This window comes from Anas platyrhynchos, chromosome 10 (assembly GCF_047663525.1).
Source record: "Anas platyrhynchos isolate ZD024472 breed Pekin duck chromosome 10, IASCAAS_PekinDuck_T2T, whole genome shotgun sequence".
Lineage (NCBI taxonomy): Eukaryota > Metazoa > Chordata > Aves > Anseriformes > Anatidae > Anas > Anas platyrhynchos.
In genome coordinates this window covers 844,606-866,907 of record NC_092596.1, presented here as the reverse complement: position 1 = coordinate 866,907, position 22,302 = coordinate 844,606, and the positions used below count along the sequence as shown (strand labels likewise).

The 22,302-nt window shown below is 35.0% G+C and overlaps 1 protein-coding gene across 4 annotated transcripts in view; it reads right to left on the bottom strand.

Annotated features, from left to right (window-relative positions):
• Positions 1-22,302, bottom strand: part of LOC101800953 (SNF2 related chromatin remodeling ATPase 1) — a 33,173-nt gene that overhangs the window by 4,825 nt on the left and 6,046 nt on the right. For 3 of the 4 annotated variants that reach the window (XM_027465539.3, XM_038184266.2, XM_072042831.1), the window contains exons 3-23: positions 21,776-21,942; positions 20,732-20,832; positions 20,507-20,607; positions 19,444-19,623; positions 17,857-18,012; positions 17,494-17,625; positions 16,690-16,758; positions 15,840-15,949; positions 14,890-15,116; positions 14,225-14,346; positions 13,683-13,835; positions 12,375-12,507; positions 11,251-11,399; positions 10,522-10,641; positions 9,200-9,310; positions 8,884-8,997; positions 8,371-8,493; positions 6,758-6,890; positions 5,702-5,820; positions 5,275-5,487; positions 300-410 (exon numbers count right to left, since the gene is read on the bottom strand). In XM_027465539.3, coding sequence (XP_027321340.2) covers positions 300-410; positions 5,275-5,487; positions 5,702-5,820; positions 6,758-6,890; positions 8,371-8,493; positions 8,884-8,997; positions 9,200-9,310; positions 10,522-10,641; positions 11,251-11,399; positions 12,375-12,507; positions 13,683-13,835; positions 14,225-14,346; positions 14,890-15,116; positions 15,840-15,949; positions 16,690-16,758; positions 17,494-17,625; positions 17,857-18,012; positions 19,444-19,623; positions 20,507-20,607; positions 20,732-20,832; positions 21,776-21,942 — 2,844 coding nt within the window. Of the gene's footprint in view, positions 1-299; positions 411-5,274; positions 5,488-5,701; positions 5,821-6,757; positions 6,891-8,370; positions 8,494-8,883; positions 8,998-9,199; positions 9,311-10,521; positions 10,642-11,250; positions 11,400-12,374; positions 12,508-13,682; positions 13,836-14,224; positions 14,347-14,889; positions 15,117-15,839; positions 15,950-16,689; positions 16,759-17,493; positions 17,626-17,856; positions 18,013-19,443; positions 19,624-20,506; positions 20,627-20,731; positions 20,833-21,775; positions 21,943-22,302 lie in introns of those variants that run through there. The other variant, XM_021274240.3, reaches the window with a different exon arrangement.

Here is a 22,302-nt window from a genome sequence, read left to right as displayed (position 1 = left end):
GATTGAAGTCAACACATCACGTAAACATGTAGGCAGAAAGAAGAATAGCTATGTTTTCTTTAAAAGTGCCTTAGATACTTGCACTAAAGCCTCTTCTCAAAAAAAATAAGTAAGGACCCAAAATATTGTGAATTGGGAACAACTGCATAGAATCTAGGAGAGCTGCGAATAGACAGATATTTGTTTAATCTCTCAACTAATGGTTTATATTTAAACAGTTACTATTACCTTCTTTTTCGTTTCCTAACAAAAATATAATTGAATTCTACCCCCCGGAAATAAAGTGCTGCTCAACATACCGATGTGACTTTTGATCCTCTTTTCTTCTTTTCAGCTCGTTCTTTTTCCTCAATTTCCATATTCTCTTTTTCTATTAATGATATGAGAGTATTACAGCGTCTCTGAAACTCCTGAGGAAACAGAGAACAACAAATATTATATGCATCATACAAACTCTGTCATTTACAAAAAAAAAAAAACAAACTTGAATTCCAAAATACTCAGTTTTTCCAGAAGTGTTCAATACCCAGACTAGTAAGATGAACTTTGTTATTGCACATCCATCTTTATCTTAGTGCAACCTTTTCTATAAGGAGAGAAAGCTACGATATTTACTGAAATAGTCAGCTTCCTGACAGTTTTCAGGACTGCCTATATCTTCCAAGCTGATGTTCCTAAAGACTGATGCAATCTTTTGTCATGTTTATGTGAAGCAAATAATATCCTGCTGCCAGCATACTATGCCAGATTTTAGGAAGAGGGGTCTTCAGGTACATATTTAAAGCAGGAAGAAATCAAAGCTATCTTCAGCAATATTTTGCGGTGGCACACAGACATTTTGTGACGAAGTAAGACACTTTAAGTTCTCAACTGGCAAAAATCTATCCAGTTTTAAGCCTTGAACACACTGTTGTATGTACCTTCAGTCAAAAAGCACCAAAAAGATAGGAGGCCTTAAATACTTTTAAGCATTAAAACTTCCAAGTCATCTGAAAATGTTCAAGATTAAATAACAAAAATGTCATTTATACATTAAAAAATATTTCCAGTACAATTGTCACAATACTTCCATTGTACTTAATAAGAGTTGGCTTGGTAGCAGAAATCATTTGATTCCTGTATCCCATCTCTTACCAAATACCGAATATGTACTTATTTCTATTATTATTATTGTTTTAAGTATGTTTAAAACAGCAATTCCATGGGCTTCTCTTTCTAGCACAAGGCAGGAAGGTTTCTTCTGATGAAAAAAGTTGGAAAAGAACATCTTATCTATTAAACTAAGTGAAAAAAAATGTGATCTATAAGCTACCCAAAAATTGCCTAGTAGCATAAAGCTCAACCTACAACTGGTCTATTCACCATGAAGTGAACAGGTGACCTTTTTGCCCAGGAGTCAGTCTCCATTTTCTTAGTATCTGTAACCTGTACACTGCCTCAGCCATCATGCATGCTTTCTTGATCCTGATCGTTCTTAAACAGACAAGCATATGACTCATTTTGGAGAAGTTCATGTCCTAAGACTAACTATTTTCCTTAAGTTCTCAAGGTGCCACAGATTCCTCTACAAATGGGGCTGCAAGGCCTTGGATGAAAGCTGCACAATCCAGAATGAACACAGAATCCTTCAACCTTTCTTATAAGCAAAGAGAAATATTCAGGAAATTTTTCTTTACAACTCCCTGCTGGAACGGTTCCAGTCCCATGCACGTAGTTTTACAGTCATTTCTGCCACATCCATGTAAAAGTAACCCCAAACCCCCCAACCACAACCATAAATATATTCTCATGTCAACCAATAAAACCCCTCAAATTTCATGCAAACAACAGCATTCAGATAAAAAGGCAACAAGTTTGAAAAAACTTGGGTGCAAGCCATCCCAAAATGTATTGCATCCCCAAACACAGAACAGAGATCTGTCCCAAAACACTTCACAAATCAATAGAGATGATTGAAAAGAGGCAGAAGCAGAAGAATGATTGCCAGTATGTCAGAAGCATTTTCCATCATTTGAATTTGTGCATGTTACACTCAAAGACAAAGGAGCTGTAGGCAGAGACTGATGACAATCTGGTCCACAAAAGCAAGCAGTTCAACCTTCCTGAGTGTAAGAGAAATTACTTGGTGTTAAATTCAAGACAAACAGTTATCAGAAATGTGCCAAGAAATAACCTCTGACATTTGCCTACAGCACTGAGAAAAGTTCTCGTATTTAAAAGGAAAAAAACCACTTGCATAGATGCATATGTTTACTATAATCAAGTGTTCAGGTTGACATTTAGTCTTTCCAGACTGCTACTCCAGAACATGCAGAGGATGGACTCAAAAACAACTTTCTCAGGAGAATCACAGAAGCAGTTGACAGTAGCATGTAGTATGCACACAGGTTTCTGCTTCACCTACTGTTACAAAGAGAATCTGCATTATAAATTCTGCCCTGAACTCCTGAAATTTCTGTATGGACTGATCCATCTCATTTCAGTACTATAAAAATACACTTCAAGTTTAAAATGCCCTGCACCTTTAGAGTTGCAATTTCATTCAGTATGGCTGATACTTTTCTCCTTAGGATTGAAAGAGATGAGATGTACTTTGCTCTCCACTTCATAGTTATAAAGACTAGTATTGCAATAAATAAGATGGGAGCACTGAACCATCACCTTCTGCATGACCGAAGGCATAGATGGTGGCTTGATAGAGAAAGTAGAAGTCTGAAGCTCTGTCAACAGGCCTGTACATTCCTGTATTTACATAATCGTTTCTTACACTGGCTAGGGTTACAGAAAGGTAAAAGAACGTACATAAATTATGCCCAGAAAACAGATATGTGATTCACTACTGCCATGATATTCTGCATTCTTTCTGCATGGACAGAAATAAAAGAATAATTACTAAACCATAAAATTAAGCTTTGGTGCATAGTTTAAAAAAATCATAGTTTTAGGCACTCAAGTTCTGAAAATTTACATTTTGGGTTAAAAAACTGTTAATGTTATAATAAATCACTGAAGCAGAATCTTTGTTTTCCAAAGAGAAACCTTCAGGAGGAAAAGAAACTGAAATAAGAAGATGGAAGGTAAATAAGCTTCTTATACGGAATTCAAGAGACATCTAGTGGTTAGTTGAACACAAAGTCTGAGAGCCCAGTAACAAGTACTTGCCAGAATTACACTGCCCTTCCTATCCTTTCATGAGTTTGAATGTAATGAAAGGTAATTTTGAGGTCACATGAACTTCGCTGTTCTAAGAAGGTGTTTTATCCACTTTCACTGAACTTAATATATAAATCTTTATAAAGATTTCTGTTTATACTTAGTGCATTATTCTCATAATCAAATGACTTTCCAACACTTTTCATCATACAAAGCATCAAGCCAGTGCAAAATAGACTCACAGAAATGAATACTCCCCAGAAATACCATGGTATTTGTATGCATAAAGTATATCAGTTACGGGCAGTTTAAACCATACATATCATGACCATTTGTAACAATTACGAAAATGAATGCACGCATGAAATGAAAGATCACTTTACCTTTGCATTTTCATACCGTTATTTCAGCAACATAACAGTAGAAAAATAGTATTAACAGGTAGACTTTTGAGAAAATAAGCCAAAATTCACTGTATTTCCACCCAGTCTCTCCAATTCAGCATTAGATACCACAGAACATGGTTCCACACTTTAGAAAATTATTCCTTTCTCCTTTAAAAATATTTTTTTAAAGGAACATAATAATTTGAGAGAAGACTTAGAAGATTTAAGTCTACCTCTGACTTAAAAACATCAATTAATCTTAAATGTTGAGCTGTATTTTTAATTTCCAGTACTAATTTATATTACATGTATTTCCTTAAGCAGATCCCTCCAAAGACAACTTAAAAGTAACTAAAGTTAATATTGGAGAGGTTTTTATGGTCACAATTTTAAATCCAGCATCTATTCAAACAGACATTTCAGCAAGAAAAGTCTTCAATTATTTTTAACAAAGAACATTTTATGAACATACCCTAATGTTGGAAAACAATGAGTGAAAAGTAATGCACAGTGGCTCTGCAGCTACTGAACTATCCAAAAATGCAGATTTATATACAAAATGGCATGAAAGTTACGTGACCACAACATATCATTTATTAAGAAGTTTGCTTACAAGGCAATGGGAAGTATCTATGAGATACTTGTTGTGGACGGGACAGGGTGCTCCAGTATTTTGTCAGCCATGCACATATGGTTTTGTGTTCAGTCAAACCAAAAAATAGGTGTTTCTTCTCTTACTCTTGAAAGTGAGTAAGATTAGATCATTCCAGGTATTATAAGAAAAACTGGGAAGTACACGTTCCCCTTATAAATACATTCACATTCAAATTGCACATACATGTGGCCTTTAAATAAGATACAAACTTATACATTTTATGTGTAAGAAGGAATTTAATCAGAACTTAAAATTTGACCAAAGATTCCAAGTCTGAACTAAGTTTCCTTAGAAGCATCCCATACTCAGAGGCTAGTGCCTACATAGCTTATTATTTGCAGCCACCAACACTCCCAATAGTATTATGTTCTGTTACTTAATACCTAAACTAAAAAAGAATGCCTCTGCTCTCCAGAAAAAGGAAAAAATACAGCTAAAAATCAGAGTATTAGTCAACTTACTACCTAGCCAAGTTATTTTTCTGAGTATAAACAAAATCAGCAGAAAACTAAGTAAAAAAATGCACTTAAATACAATAGTCTTTATTCAAAACTACAAAGTTCATTTTAAACCAATAGCTTCGATGATTAACTCACATGAATCTCTGAAAATTTTCTCATGCTTTTAGAAATTAAGCAGGAATATTAGAAAATCTGTTCTTTCCTCCAAGTATATAATTAAAATGTTTCGAGTCATTTAGTCCAAAAATTCTGAAGAGCAGTCACATTCTAGGAAATACTGTTAAAACTTTCAGTTTGCAATAAAAGTAACATTTGTAAGGCTAGTTTATTTCTGCATTAATCCCTTTGGGTAACACACAACTTCAACTTGGCAAGTTTTCTACTCTGTTTGTTTCAGCTGTACTGTGTTGTTTGTTGTACTAAGGGAATAGGTAGTTTTATTAAAAATAAAGAATGAGAATGAAAGCTGAAATTATTTTTGAGAATGAAAGCCAAAATTATTTTTCCGGCACTTATTTCTTACTTTCCAGTATTTTGGCACAAATCCAGATTATGTAATAGGGCTTAAAAGTAACAAAATTCTTCAGATACCTACTTGGTCCATGTAGCTGATACCTACCATTGCAGTTCTAGATTTGATAAACCAGTCAAATCTGAACTGAGGAGCATTGCGCACACACTGCCGTAGTTCTTCATACACGTTTTCTTTGTCAAAGCCCATCTTGTGTAACATGCATATCAGAAATCTGTCTTCTTCTTCTGTGTAATTTTTCCCTTTGTTTGTTCCATACTGAATACGCAACTGATGGAAAGGTGCTTTATACCGTGCAATCTGAATGCAAAGCAAAAATATTGATATTAAACACACAGTGCTACATCATGGATTTATTACGTATTCATGTGGAATACTGATACATAAAAATAGAATTTCCATCCCCAACTGTTCCCTTTCTGAAGGGATGTAAGAGATTACATCCACCTGTAACCACAGAGTTAGCAAGAAGCAGTCACCCTAAAAAAAAATTTAAAAATCCTGCAGTGATTACTTTGGCATCAAGGGCTTTCTTGATACTGATCCTCCGCTGAATTCTTGCCTCTCCTCGTTCAATTTGAGCCATAATCCTCTCAATGTCCTGTAGTTCATTGCAACGTTCCCAGAAAACAGCTAAAAACAAAATTTGTAAAATAAGATCTTTTCCTTTACTGTTTCACCTTTAGTCAACTAAAGCACTCAAGCAAGAAAATGTAATACAGTTTGTAGATCCACAAAACCTTAAAGATTCAGTAATACTTTCTCTTTTACTGTGCTAGCAAAGGAAGCTTGCACAGACCTTCATTCACTGTCTTTAAGTTAACTATAAGCAACAGCTAAGTAACAAGTATAGGACTGTTTATATCCAATATAAATTGCTGGAGTTAAGTAAAACTGGGAAAAATTACTTTTAAAGGTAGTTAGTTATAACTATGGTTTAATGCTGCTAACTTGTTTCAACATTCTTATTCATGTCAATTTTTACTCGCTATTTCTAAAGTCAACAGGAACTTAGTTCATGACTTATAAAAAAGATAGTAATGTGTGGCTTCTCCTGATTCTTTGGGTTGGTTAAAAGATGTAAATTCAGCACTTTATACAGAGCTCTTGATGAGCTGTTCTTTTTTTAAGCTAACACACAAAACATCACAAGGTTACATTTTATGAAGGATTTTAGGAAAATTAAACATAAGGATGAAACAGGAAGAATTCTGAACAAATTAAAAAGTGTTGTGCAAATACCAAAGACAAAGACACAGCGCACTAGCTAGAACAGTATATAAACCTATAAAGAATTATGTTGGCACTATAATGCAACTTCATGACTCTACAAGACCACCGTGTCAATGTAAATCAACTACAACGTGTTCTAAATTTCAGCTGAGGAAAAAGGATAGCTCAAGACATGTTTGTGCTGCAAACCTAACCTTTAACACAATTAAATCCGCAGGGGAGAACTACAATATTCTTCCTATACACATCCAAATTCTACATTTTGTAGAAGAACACGTAGCAAAAAACAATGGTTATTCGACACGACTAAGAAACGTATTTTGAAATAGATACAGACCTGAATACTCAATGACCTCCTCGGGTGACTTTCCTTCCACCTCACGGGCAATATTATCTATATCATCACGACCGTATTTCTCATTAGCTTTAATAAACTGATTAAAATCCCTTTTATTCCAGTTTGTAAAACCCTGTAAGCACCAAGAGATCAGGAAGCTATTACTAAGTAGAAAGGAAACATTTTGCAAAATTTTGTCTTATGTATCATTTGCTACAACTGCCAATGCCTCTGCAATGTCACATAATTAGAGTGGATAATGGTCTTTCAGCATTTCCGTAACTTCTATTATTCAGGGCTTATTACTGAGTCATTAGAAGTCTAAAGAGTTATTTTCTTGCATGACTCCACATGCATTAGTAAGAGCTTTTTACTTTGCCTCCTTTTTAAATCTTTTATGAATTATTTCTCCAAAGAAAGTCTCACTGACAGGTTACTGTAATTTTATTTAAGCAACAAAACGTCTTTGGAATACAGGAAGCTCCAGGAGGAGTGTTGTTACAAGTTCTTCAAATATTTCAAGTATCTAAAGCAATAGCTGCTACTTAGTACACATACAAACCTTGAACCAACCAAACAGGTGGATGAAAGCTTAAATATATCAAGAAACAATCTCTAGTCCAAAAAGATGCAAACAAATGGAAACTCCATAGCACTGTCAAACAAGAAGTTTAGTGTGTGCTGAAGAAATTAATCCAGAACTGAACAACAGTTAAGTGAGATACAATGCATGGAAACATGACCCAAGAACATGGCACTACATTTTAAAGTTAGTGAAAGGAGAAAGCATCAAGAAAAAACAACAAAAGTCACATCTACAAGGAACTTTGCCAGTTCTCCAGATGAGTAAGATGACTTCTCAATTAGATTGCATCTTTACAAGTTCAACATACACAAATATTTATTTCTAGACATCAACAGACATGCATACCATCAAAAGCTGAAGTATGTCCTCTTCTATAAACAGGTGAGGTTAATAGTCAAATTGGGACCTTGCAGGGCTAGGAATACTAACCTGCTTCCTTAAGAAAATTTTCTGAATCTAGAAAATCTCAGTACATCAAGACACGCCTTTCTCTTGAACAATTAACTTTTAATGACCCTAGGGAGCAGGATAATAGTCCCAAGTAGTCAATAAACTAGCTAGTGACATGGAGACAGTCCCAGTAGAAAAGGAACATGCTGAACCAAACTGGGACAGAATTAATGGATGTGACATGCCACCTTATACAGCTGTGTAAAAAACATATGGTAATGGAAGCTTGCCTTCTCTGATTTCAGTCTTGTCTGATAAACTCAGTAGACAAATGCACATACAAGTCACTGACTAGATTTCTACATGCATTGCTGGGTAGTGGATTCACTGTACAAGTCTAGGCCTCGAAAACATTGCAGACATCCAAAGAACATGTTTTAGCTGACTAAGACAAACTTAGTCAAGGCCAGGAAAGGGGTCTCAACCAAAAAACAAGCACAAATCATTACATCTTGCATGCTTACATCTCTATAACATTGATATAGCTTTCCTGTGCATACATGCAAACATTAGTGCTACACATTTACATTCCATACTAGTAAAAATACACAGTGAAATACTTGACCTATTATTTTACCTGTGTTAGTAGCTTTTCTTTCTCTTCAGTTTCTTCAGGAGTCAGAGGCATAGAATCATCTATCTTCTTTTGTTCTTCTTTTTGTACCTGGGCTGCATTCGGGAGGTCAGGGTTCCTGGGTACCTAAGATCAGAGGTATCAGTAAGCAAAAGTGCTGCAATGTTAAAGACACTTTTCCATGGACCTTGCTTTACAATCTAGAAGTACATGTTAAATTTCACACAAATGACATAGCCCACACCTACTAAACATTTGTTGTCACAGAACAAAACAAAACAAAAAGCATCCCAACCCTGGGCTACTCTAAAGAAATGAAACCATAACAAAAACAAAACAAAAAAAAGAGTTACACAAATATTTTTATACAAAACTATTGCAAAATTTAAAAACATTATCCTTCAAGATAAGGTGATGGATTAAAGATTGTCATTAAGTCACTAATATAAGGTCAAAAATGGTTCACTTCACTTCACACACACTTCACTTCTCTGAAGGGGAAAAAAAAAACATTACCTTATATCCTATAGTTTTACGGTAATATAGAATTTCTTTTTCCAGAAGTTCAAACAATCGTGGTGGAAAAAATTGGAAATCCTGAATATTTGGCTGTTTTGGAGGTCGTGGAGCCTTCAGAAATACATGGGTATATTAACATAATGTAAGTTTGACTTCCATGCATTTAAACTGCCATAAATCAGCAGTATTGACAGCATATCACTTTACAAGTACATTAATTCTATTACCAGAATAGGGTGAGAGCAGGGGATGCAACATGGGAGAGCAGAAGAGCAAAAACACAACATGAAGACCATTGTTGCCAACATCTTACCTTTGGGACTTTTGGTTCACTAACACGTAGGGCTTCTCTGAAATAAGCATCAACTGCATAATTAGCTTTGCGCTCTCGTTTTGGAGGCTCTATCCATTCCATCATGCTCAGCTACACACAGAATTGAAGAACAATGTATTAAACTAACTGTATTCTTTTCTCAAGTCACAAAATCATGTCTAGCGTGGCACTGGCAAACAAGTATTTTTTCACACTAAGTCTGGTGCTTGTGCTCAACAGTACAGATAATAAATCGGAGCTCAAAAATAAGCCAGAAGTTATAGTTAATTATAACATGTATTTAAGCACATAAAAAATAATACACCAGTAAAGGAAGGCTGTAGTCTTGCAGTGGCATGACTAGACACCTTTACAGTGATCTTTACAGTAATCTACTGACTTCGGTCACCTGAGTGAGATTGTTTCCATCTGCTCAAATACCATTGAAGGTCTATGGACTTGGGCTTTAAATTCTATAATCTATGATGATAAAATGATACAAATTTACTGTGATATTTATAAGCTCTGCAGAAGCTACAACATTGGTAAAAAAACATTAGACAGGAGTGAGTTCTCTTACAAAAGGACTTCAGTTAAACTTAAAGCATATTTCAAGGCAATGCTATATTAAAATCCTTACAAAAAGGCAGCTTATCAAGATGAACAGTTCTTATTTACATATATATACACACCCATTCTATTCTCACAAAATACTTTATTTTTCTAAGTGTTTCTTCAAAATTGCTAAGAAACCTGCATCAGAAGCGCATCGTGTAGTTAACATGTAAAGAGTTCATATAATTAATTCTAGATAAAACCTTAAGGAAATCTTATGTCCCATATCTAATGCAAAGAGACAGAAGTAACATCGTGGGACCATGATTAATACTTCTTCATTTTCTTCATTTGGATGTTCTTTCTACATTTAGCTAAATAACTGCAAAAAAACTTCGCATGGATGTTTACAACTAAAACCTTCACTGCAGAAAAAAATCCACACACAAAATTCTAAACAGGATTTTTTCTTTTGTTACATGGCAGTAAAACAATACCAGCTGCAGCAGTATAGCAGGATGCAGAGTAGTCTTTTTGCTGCAGAAAGGATAAAATTTGAGCGATTTTATCAGATTTTCCCATTAAGAAAAACAGGACGGGCCTGAAAGCTCGTTTAACACAAATTAACAATCCCAATGGTAGTACAGACCTAAGTGAATTCTTCAGGTCCCTCTTCACTACCATAACCTTTGCAGCTATAACATTGCTAGCATAGCCTGTATACTTACACCTCTAACATCTCCAATACTTCTCTTTAAAAAAATTACCTTCTGTTTTTCTCTATAATCTTCACCTTCAAAGTTGTATAAGCTCATCTCTGTGTCCATAGTGAAGTTTCTTAAAGAGCTTTCCCCCATTTTCTGCAATCGTTCATTCATTTCAGCTGTCTGAAATAAGAGACATTTTTAGGCTTACTCAAGCTGTTCTATGTTTTCTGCAAAAAAAAACAGCTTTCATCATTAAATGTATTTCATGTCGTTTTCTGCTTTAAAACTTTACTTACGTTTTTCTTATTAAGCAGGATTTGCCCACTGTGCTTTCCAATTTTGAACAAACTAAGGCTTCCCATTATACTGTTTATTAATGGTGTGATGTAGCCCTACAACTATATAACTTTTAGATTAAATGAAATTTGTGCCCAGCACTTCATTTTTTCCACAGCTACCAATTCCCTAATAAAATTCTATAAAGATTTCGTGCCTATTAGAATTGTTGGCATAAAATTTACATGTTTCTAAGAGTTCAAGAAATAAACAATGCTTAAGATACAACGCACTTAGTTTGAACTAGTGAAAGTAATTACAACTCACTACTCCTACTCCTTCTAGGCTTTCATAAGGTTTGAAATATTTATGAAGAGTAAAGTAATATGTGGGCATATAAAACAGATTTACATAATAATTAAAGTGTTCTTGTCTTCTTCTATAAAATGTATTTTGCATATCTATGTTTAATGTTTGACAAAGCACAAATTCTATACAAAACTGCTCTCTAACCTTCTTTTCACCTCTTTCTAAGATAGTGGTTATGTCTTCTTCTGTTAGCTCACTGTCCTTAGATGCAAAAACATGTGTAGCTCCATGCCGGATCATCTGCAGCATTTCATCTTTTGCCAGTTTGTTAGACTGCTGGTCTATGAGTCTTCCTGGAATTAGAAGAAGTATGTTGAAAGTTGTAATACAAAACTTCCAGTATGAACATGCAAACAGTGGATTTTTTGAGTCCACCAGCAGAACAAGCAAGCAAAAACCAACTATAGGAACAAACTACTCTTCACTCGAACTGAAAATAAACAAACTGGAACTTCAAGGTAAATACAAAAAATGACTGCGGTACAAGACATAACAAAGAATTTGTTTCACATGAAGATAATCCAATTTTATATTTAAGATTTTTTTTTTGCAAAGTCAGCTGGACTTAAGATTAAAATCCTATTTCAAGATGAAAAGTGACAAGATATCATAATCATTAGAAGTATTGAAGATTTTTTAACGCTCACTTTACTGATCTCAATGCATTTCTGAATACTTTCATTTTCCCCAGAACTCTAATTCCTGTCCAAAAATTCCACCAATCCTGTCTCATCTTCATAGACCATCACAATTTTGACAATTATCCATTAAGTAGACCACTCTCAGAGAAAAAAAAAAAAAAAAAAAGTCATATGTCTCAGAACCTACAAAAACTTAGATAGATAGCTTCAGGTTTTGACAAACTATTCTTCCCAGAGCTTCTAAACACAGCCACACAAAGCAGTTTTAATGTTCAGAAAATTCAGATGTAGTAAAAAGCACTCCTATATAATTATCTTTCATGGAAGATAGCTTTTTTCTCCTCTTTTTAACTGTCACAAGAAAAAGTAATACCTACTTCAGCAGTACTTTCTTCATTTAGAGTCTTACTTTGAATCTAAGCCCACATCACTCAGGATAATAATTCTTTCAAAAATTAAGCTGAACAACTGAATAACTTATACATTATAATTTAAGATGCTTTAGCATACTATTATTATACACAAGGCCTGTTTTCTCTCATACTGTATGCTTGTACAGTTATTTAACCCATAATTTAAAGGGACTGAACAATTCTGTTGCAGAAAAACATTTAGAGCAGTTGATACCTTGTTGTATAACTATAGAGTCCAGTCTCAGTTTTATTTCAGCTCTTTCTACAATCCTCTCTTCAACAGTATTATCAGTGATTAGTCGGAACACCCGTACTGGTTTCTTTTGACCAATACGATGCGCACGATCCTAACAAACATAAATCAATGAGTGTTCAGCAGCAAATACTCACAAGCAATATGCAGTTTGCTATATAAGCAGAAACATCAGACTGAAGCTAGCATAAATTCCTTGGCTCCTTCCTTATTCAACAGTATACAAGAGTAATCTACTTATATGTGGCTATTACACCTTTTAAGTCTGGGTCATTCAATTGCAATAAACACATCTACCTCATCATAAATGCAGAAAATGGAATGCCTGTCTGAACTGCTGCTGGTATGTGGAGATACAACTACATATGCAGACAGACCTGCATTGCATTCAGTTCATGTGACAAAAGTAGCGTCCCTTGACACCCCTAGCTTGATAGTACTAATTCCATGTGCAAAGTCATGTAGCTACAGCTTCAGTAACAGAGCTGTCCCACATGAGCTATGTTAAAGCATCAGTATGCAGCTCACATTTTACAGGTCTAGTGCACAGCAAATGAAGTTAGAACAAACACACTTTATTTGTTTCTATCAAAACTTGTGGCTCTCTTCTCCAGCGAGCTTATATGAAAATTTGTCCTCAGAAAAGAAAAAGAATAATCGTCCTTCAGACTGCTGGCACCAAAATTGAGTGTCCTCTAAAGAAGAGCTGTTAAATCTTTTACTCTTCTGCATCATATTCAGTAGCTTCCTGAAAAACTTAAAGCTCACAAATCAGTTCCTGGTCAGTTTCCAGGAATTTAATACTATTAATATTGGTAATCAGTCTGCATCTCAAACGAAGGCAAAGATATTCACAGTAAATTCTTGATTTGTTTCAGAACATTAGAAGACAGGACCAATAACCCCCAAACATGCAAGAAGGCTCATGAGATTTTTTAATTCCAGAATTATAAACCTTGATTTTAGAAATTAACTAGCAGTCAGAAAGAGAATATAAGGGTTTCTTTTCATAGTTTTGACTTTATTTGCTGGTACATTTATGCAGAAACAAGGTGGTTTGCAAAAGCATAAGCCTTCCAAGAGGGCTGAATGTAATGCTGCATGCTTTTAATTCTCTACTATTTTGGCAATAGCCGAAGTATTATTATTTCACTCCTTACTTTGTTGGTAATGAAGACAAAAAACAACAAAAATGCAGGTTCTGGAAATACTTACACAAAATTGAACAGTCATAACTAATTACCACCATGTATTAGAAAATTAACTCACCATGGCTTGCAGATCTACTTGAGGGTTCCAATCTGAGTCATAGAGAATCACCACATCAGCAGTTGCCAAATTAATTCCTAGACCTCCAGCTCTGGTACTCAGCATGAAAATGAATTTACTGCTGTTGGGAGCATTAAATGTGTCTATTGCTTCCTAAAAGAAAAGCATCATTAATACATCAGAGCTGTTTCCAATATGTTAATTACATCTCAGTCAAACTTCTTGGAAATTTAATTTTCAGAGCAAAAAATCTTTAACAGAGAATGTGGATATTTTCACTTGTGCAAACCTACTCCGAGTTAACAAAATATGCAATTGTTCACTTAGTTGAGGAACACATGAAATCTACTTTACTATGAACTTATGGTTAGAAAAAGTATACAAACTCAGCTGCCTTTTCAAATCATAACATTTTTTGTTTTTAACATATGATTTCTTTTAAGGAATGATAACATATTTTTAGGAATTATAATCATCTGTAAATAACAGCTTCTTAATTTAATACGTAAAACAGACATTTTTTATTTATACATCTGTCCTACCTCTCTTTCTTCATGTGGTGTCTGTCCATCAAGTCGGCAGTACTCATATCCACGCCACATACAATAGTCTTCCAAAATATCCAATAAACGAGTCATCTGGCTAAAAAGTAGAACTCTGGAACCTGACAGAACAACACAGAAGATTTTGTTGTTGATTTTATGTTTTTACATTACTCTCAATATAGAGCTTACTATTGAACATCAGTAAGAACTCACGTGCAATATTCTGTACTATGCTAACTTAAGTCTTTCTTTTGAAGTTACTTTTCTGGTATTGATTTAACTTCTTCTCAAGGCCCATTGTCTGATAATTTATACATAAGAAATATGCAGCTGAAGAAACAGAACATGTGAAAACATGGTAAGATAAGTAGCTGACGACTGGCGTACACAAACAAACTAATGCTCTCATCAGAAATGCTCTTCAATACAGCAGGTAGACCTTTCCCTTCCTTTCTACTGCATCGTATCGCTTCCTCACCATTCCCATAAGACCTCCTTTCCTCTGTGTGTTAGTATCTACTGAAAATAAAATTTCAACAAAAACCTCATTGAAAGTAATGAATGCTCTCACTGGAGGAGAGACAAGAACGAATCATGCAAGTTTTACAATGCAATTTTACTTATGATGACTATTCAGAGCATTGTTTATAAGCACTACTCACCTTGCTCTCTGAGTTTTGCTAGCAGTTTATCCAGAACTAACATTTTACCACTGTTAGTGATGAGATGCGTGTCAGTGGTGTAAGGAGGGCCAGGCTCGGCACCATCAAATAGGTAAGGATGATTACAGCACTTCCGCAACTGCATCAGAATATTCAGCAGACGCATCTTATCCATTTTCCCAGCTGAATTTAGGATATCAATATCTTTCATCAAGATCCTTGTATACCTGAAGTTTAACAGGCAGTTTTGAATAACCATTTTCTTTTCATATTTAAAACATAAATGAAACCCTGCAAATCCTGATTGCTCATTACTGAAAGTGGGAATTGGTTTTGTTCATACAATAAAATGGTTCATTATTTATAAAACTTGGAGAAAACTTCTGACTGATAAGGATTTATAAATCCATACTTAACATAAAAGGCAATTGTCATTGAGTGATAGTGATCTATCATGTACTATGTTTTCTTACCATTTTCTTTTATTTTTTTTTAGGATTATGAAGTCAAATAAGATATCGCTGACTCTACTGAAACCGCCACATTGACCTGAGATCTGCATAAAGAAATAGACTGAATTTAAAAAAAAACCATGCACACTTCTTTCCTCACTTTTATTCTCGGTATGTGGCTCCTGAGGCCACATTAATTTCAACTTTGAGACTTTTACTGGCACATATATATTTGGATCAAAAAATGAAACTTATTAGGCATACATTCTTTCAAATAAACTTGAGAGGAAAAGAAGATTCTGCTTTATTCCTCCCATCCCTTTTTATTACAGTTTTTGAGCTCTTTGCAACTCATGCACCCTTAAAATGCCCCAAAGACACCTATAAATAGGCTTCTCCATTTGACAGTCTTAATATGCAACTGCAAAAAAAAATCAGTATGAAGAGCTGTACTGTTTTTCATCAGAAAAGAATCTTGCTTTAATGAGAATAACTCACCATTCCCTCTGCATTTTGCTGAGTCCAAGATAAATTTTTACTTCCTTCTTTGGAGGCAAACTCTTTTCCACTTCTGCTTTTATGCGACGTAATAAGAATGGCTTCAAAACCTACAAAAATTGAGTTTTTTCAAACATACATTTATTTAAAACTGATTGCCTCAAATAAAAGAATAGATTAACTTTTGTGACACTTATCCAAAACTAACCAATATCTATTGCTCTCATGGTGACTCCCTCAGAACAATTGTGCTGCAGTTTGAAAAATTAAGTTGTCCACTACTAAGCTGCCAAGTTCATACTTGAAGTGTGTAACGTTACATTAAAATTTTCATACTCATCCTACTTGCTGTACTGAGCAAGGACCAAACCCATGAGCTCATAAAATCTATTTCCCTCTACAGTCTGATTTATTACCACTAGAAGTGTATACCAAATACACCACTTCAAAGATAAGCAATATACACTGGACTTCCTTATGATTTATTTTATTACCCTATTATCTTGTGCACAGCAAAACAAAGATAAAGACGTGCCTTTTCAGGCTAGCCTGAAAGATGTATCAAGATAATATTCAGGATAATAAATAGTTTTCAAAAGGTCTCAAAATTCTCTTAGTATTTTATGTGCAGACTATCTGCTTCAAACAGTAACATTACAGAAAGTAGTGACTGAAAAAAATAAGTTCTGGTTATTTCATTCACAAAAATTCAGCTGGGCATTTCTATAAGTAAGTCAGTCCTCCATGTTCATCACTTCAACTTGGACTTAGATAAATATGTAAATACTCAGTTCTTCTTTGTTGCTGTGTATGCTAATGACAACACTTGATTAAGGCTTTAATTACTTACAGCATGAAGTCTTTCTACAAGCTTCTGATCACCAAGACAATTTTTAGTATCAAACCAGGAGTCAAAATCCTGTGGGAAGAAACAGCACAAGTATGACCAGTTTATCGTTTGCCTTTTTAACAGACATACTGACTTTTTTCCTCCAAGAGCAACATAGATCTTGAGAAAAATGACTTCTGTGAGTGAAGGAAAATCAGGCCACAATTCTGTGACAGCTACCCAGCACATTGTAACATTTAAGTCAACCAAATAACTCCACTGACAAAATATTATTACTATTCTCCATTTCCCATGTTATCTACGTTCACCAGAGGGATATTCAAGCTCTTATCCTTATTGCTTGTTTAATGATGGGGCAAGAGTAAATGAGAAAACAAAACCTTAACAGGTAAATGTGATAGAAAACATGACAGCGAAAAAACACAGAAGTAATGCATGCATACAAGGGAGCATTAACAGTAAAAGAAGAGAAAGATGACTCAAATTCTAAATGAAAAAGGGCTTATGCCTATTTGGATGCTCCATATTCTTCCCTCTGCGCTGCCTTCCCAAATTTTCCTTCACTTTACATAACTCTAAAACTATGCAAAGTATTAGATTTGTTATCACTAGCACTGCACTAACACAACGTATTGTTTTAACTATATAGTGCAAAAAAACAGTCTATATTTTGGCAAGCCACAGAGCTTCAATTGAAGCCAGGTCTTTCACATCTTACTTCTCTTATTAGGCCGGTCATTTTCTCCTGCAGAAACCAGCCTAAGAATGAAAATAGCAAAATTTTACTTCCAAGCCTCTACTTACATCTGCAGAATTAAAGACATCAGGTAAAAGGAAGTTGAGCAATGCCCACAGCTCATGGAGGTTATTCTGTAAAGGTGTTCCAGTAAGCAGCAATCGGTTCGTTGTCTTGAACTCACGGACAATCTCTGACAGCTAGGAATACAACAAATAGTTATCATCACATATTTGAGTATAACCAATTTTCATCTGTTTCTGAAACCATATGAACTGAATTTATAGACAGTGAGCTACAAGAAAGTCATATCCACAGCCTAACAGCGTACTGCTTATATTTAATACATCACACTTAAAATTTGAAGTTTACTAAAATCAGATGGAATCTTGTGTCAAAATATCTTAAGGATCAAGTAACTTTAATTTTACCTTAGACTTCTCATTCTTTATTCTGTGGGCTTCATCAATTACCAGGTACCTCCAGTTAAATTTTTTGAAGACTGACTTCTCTTTAATTACCATTTCATATGATGTAACACAAACATCCCATTCACCAGGCATCATAACATCACGGATAAAAGCAGCCTACAGCAGAGCAATTGAATTAATAACATTTATAAATATATACAATGTATTTGAAATTCAGTAAAATCTACCTCTGCCAACATTAACAAAGTACTAAGTTAGCACACGAAGTCTGAAAAATCTTTTGCATAACCAAATGTTACTGTAACAAAAGCTTTCAATCCTTTGCACTTTAGGCACAGACACCAAAAAAAAACCCAACAAATTCTTCTATTTGAAGTTCAGTATTTACTCTCCAGTATTTTTTTCTGTAATTTAAACATAGGAAAAACTACCAATAATGAAAAAAACGTCTAGACTATCCAGCCCAAAGAAACACAATCCACAGCATGAAACAGCCCACCTAGCCCACTCCCTCCTCCTCTCTTTCCTAAAAATCTCTCTCCTCTGTCCCATTTATTGATAGGTATACGATATCCTTCATATGAAAAAGTTACAACACACTGCTCTCCAATAACTTTTTTAGCAGGATGCATATATGACCCTAACTAAAAGGACTGATGATGCAAAGTGTGTTGCCTTGAAGAACCACCTAATAAGGGAGTTCTCTACAGCACTCTGCACTGACTTGGTAATGCAACTATAAGCTCAGAGAGAGACTGTCTCTAATGTGGCTAAAGTAAAAAAAAAAAAAAAAAAAAAAAAGTTTTGACAATACCAACATAAGATTCTGAAAGCATAGGAAGTATACAGTGAAGGTACATGCTTCCCTTCACCACTATCTTAATTTCATCCCATGGAACTAGCAACAAACACTACTGTGGTACAAGTATTATCGGATTCCAAATTAAAGCAACCTGGAAGAGAGTGTTCTTTTAAAATCTGACACTGCAGCACTGGAAGTAACTGTCTAAGTCATTAGCATGCCCAGCAGTTCCTCTCAGAAACAGGCATCCATGCAATCTGTATGAGGGTACCACAGAATTCACAGGAACCTCCAGGTCATTCCCCCCTTTAAGTAACAAACCACCCTATATCTAACTCAAAGCCTTCAGTTAAGAAAGATGAAAACTCTGTAATAGAATCCTAGTTAAAAGGCAAAGTATGGACATTACATGTAAGTACAGTCAACTAAAAAAAAAAGTGAGGAAAGAGGCTACTAGGTAAGGACAATAAAGGAAAACTAATAAATGCAGTAACAATGTAAATAGAGAAGAAATAAAAAATAGGTGCAAAAATCAAAGAGGAAGACAACAGAAGAGGTGAGTAACAGACAGCTGCACCTTGATTCCAATCTATTATTTCAATTTCACTTACTGATTGGCATTTTGTCCTCACAAGTCTAACATTTTGCATTTTCAATGCTAATATAGTTAAAGATCACTGGAAAGAAAACCTGTAATTAAGGAACTGGCTTACTGAGAGTTCCACGTCCCCAAATGCTACTTTCTGACAAATAACATACACTTCATTTCAATGTACAACACTTACTCTGGCATCTTTGTCTCCAATAAGGCAAACAGCACGTAACGATGGTACCCAGCGTTTAAATTCATTCATCCAATTGTGCAAAGTTGATTTTGGAACCAGGACCATGTGTGGCCCAGGAATGTTTCGGTAATGCTTCAGATAGCCTAATAATGCTATTGTTTGCAGAGTCTTACCAAGACCCTACACGGACAAAGAGCAGGAAAAGAAACTTTCTAAAACAAAATGCCATACGGAAATAGTTTCAAACAATTTTCTTAGTATATCATTCTGCCACTAGAGCAGTTTATAGCAAAATACATGCAGCAAGAGTTTGCAATATCTTTGCAGTATCTTTCATTATATTACAGTTCCAGGTGTGAAAATCTACCTGTTATAAAATGATCCATACTACTGCATATACAGTCACTACTGTAGGTAGTTTAATGTTTGAATTTTGCTCAGAGTATCTACTACTACTGAATATTAATATCCATGTTATATACATATCTTGTTTAACTATTCAAAATTACTTTATTTTTTACCAAATAATTTAAAAAAATACTTTAAAGATGTATTAAGCTGAACTCCAGACGCAAAGAGAAGACATTATGATATTTATCAAAAGCATCAAAACCCTGGACATCAATCTTGCACACATTCATCCTTCTCAGCAGTGCTGGAGAAAGACATTTGCACACCTGTGTTACATTTGAGCATTAACCACATATGGCAATTATACGTTTCCACGTATTTGAAATATACACAGACTCTAAGTTACCATTGACACAACTGGGGCAGTAATTACTTGAATAACTCTACCTTTTCATCTACTTTTTACTATTAAGAGATTGACTTAATGCACAAATGCCATAATTTACATTCACTGTTAAGTAATTGGGCAACTGAAGGATATACAAATCAAAATAATTTAGGTTGAAGAAGACATCTCAGATCTAGTCCAACCTTTAACCTAGCATTGCGAAGTCCAATATTAAACCACGTCACTAAAATGAGTAAAATGAGTGTCAGAAAAGGATGGTTAAGTTCCACAAAAAAAAAAAAAAAAAAAAAGATTGTTGCTTACCATTTCATCTGCCAGAATGCCATTAACACCATTTTCATACAGTGAGATCATCCAGTTCAAACCTCTAACCTGATAATCCCTTAGCGTTCCTCCTTTCACATCTGTAAATGTAAGATTCCTCTAAGTAGAAAAATACAAATTCTGAGTATAAAATTTTCATTGTGTTCTGCTCATCAGCTTGTAACTACATCAAAGCAATCAGCAAGCCATCAGTAGAATACTTACACGAAGGAGACTCCTCGAATCGAATGCACACATTAGATGTTTTCCGACTTTCTGACAACAGCTCTTCATCTTCTTCTTGTTCCGTGCGCCTGTGGCGATAGCTGAAGAACACAAATTGTGTGCACATGAAAATTTCAAACTTTTAAAACTAAATAAGAACTTATAAGAAAACCAAGTAATTTACCTACAATGTGCCTGTACGTTCTAGCACCCTGACTTTTGACTAAAATCACATCCTATTAATTCACTGTTCCTCCTGGCTCATTCCAGCTTTAATTGGAAAGGCTGATGTGAATCTCTCTCCTCCAGAGTCATAGCCATACTCTAACAAGTAACACGAGTTCTCTGAGGCACTATTTAATACGCAACGGAAATATAACACCCACATCAGAACTGGCCTTAGAACCAATTACCTGGTAAGTATACTATTCAGAAGATTCACACATTTGATCCCCACATTATTTTTTAACAATTGATAAGACAGAAAACATCATTTGGTTAACATTCCAGAAATTTGGTGTTAGCTATGACAAGACTCCTCATTAACACTACTTGCAGGGTGTGTCTGGATTAGCGACTAACGTAGAAGGACTTGTGCAGTGAGGCAATTCATGCTGAGGATCCAACATCCACATTACTTGCATGTTTTGTTATTTTAACTTGATTCCACTCTGGTTCAACTGCCATGTCCACTAGCAGCTGGAGCATATCAGGTGCATTCCTGGAGCACATCTTCTGGTTTAGTGTCATGCAAAATAAATTCAATTTATGCCATTCAAAACCACTCCACAATATAGACCAGAATATGGTAAACAGCAATAAACAAGGATTTTAATTTACAAGTGCCCTCTTGATCCGAGCTCATACTAACCTATATGAGCCAGTATACGTATATCAACCCATTTTTAATGAAATTGTGATACACCGTTAACAGGAAAAGTTCTGGACTCAAAGCACAATCTCTATGCTATTAAATAAATTTGTGTATTAAACTGCATAATTAGTTTGAAAGCATAGCAAGTCAGAAGTAAGAACAAGACATACTCCCCAGCTGAAATCAAACACTGCTTTTCATCTTTCTTTATCCGTGGCCGTCCCAGCTTGACTTTCAAAGGAGACGTTGGTGATTTTTGTGCCGCAGGCTGGATAAAATGTGCAAAGAGTTCTGTCTGCTTCAGGAGGAACTCAAATCTTTTTGCTCTATCTGCTTTCTGGTTTCCAAAGTGGGAAGAAATATAAAAAAAAAATATAAAATCAATGATTTCATTTAAAAATGTATTTTTATTAAGAAACAGAATTGAGACACTCATGAAGGCAACGTATATGAGCAAAGACCGGCAAGACCACCTGCTTACTTTTAGCCAACTCAAGAAGGCTACAGGCATCGTGAAATAGCTCTTGAACTGCTTCAGATTTCAGCTTAGCATGAATTGCTTTAGAGCATCCCGAGGTGACTTCTGGTAGTTCAAAAGACCCTTCATGAAAACCAGAGCAATCTGGAAGACAGTCAAGAGCTGATACCCTCCTCCTAGCAACTCATCCCCATTCAAAATCCAAAAATTAGTAAAAAC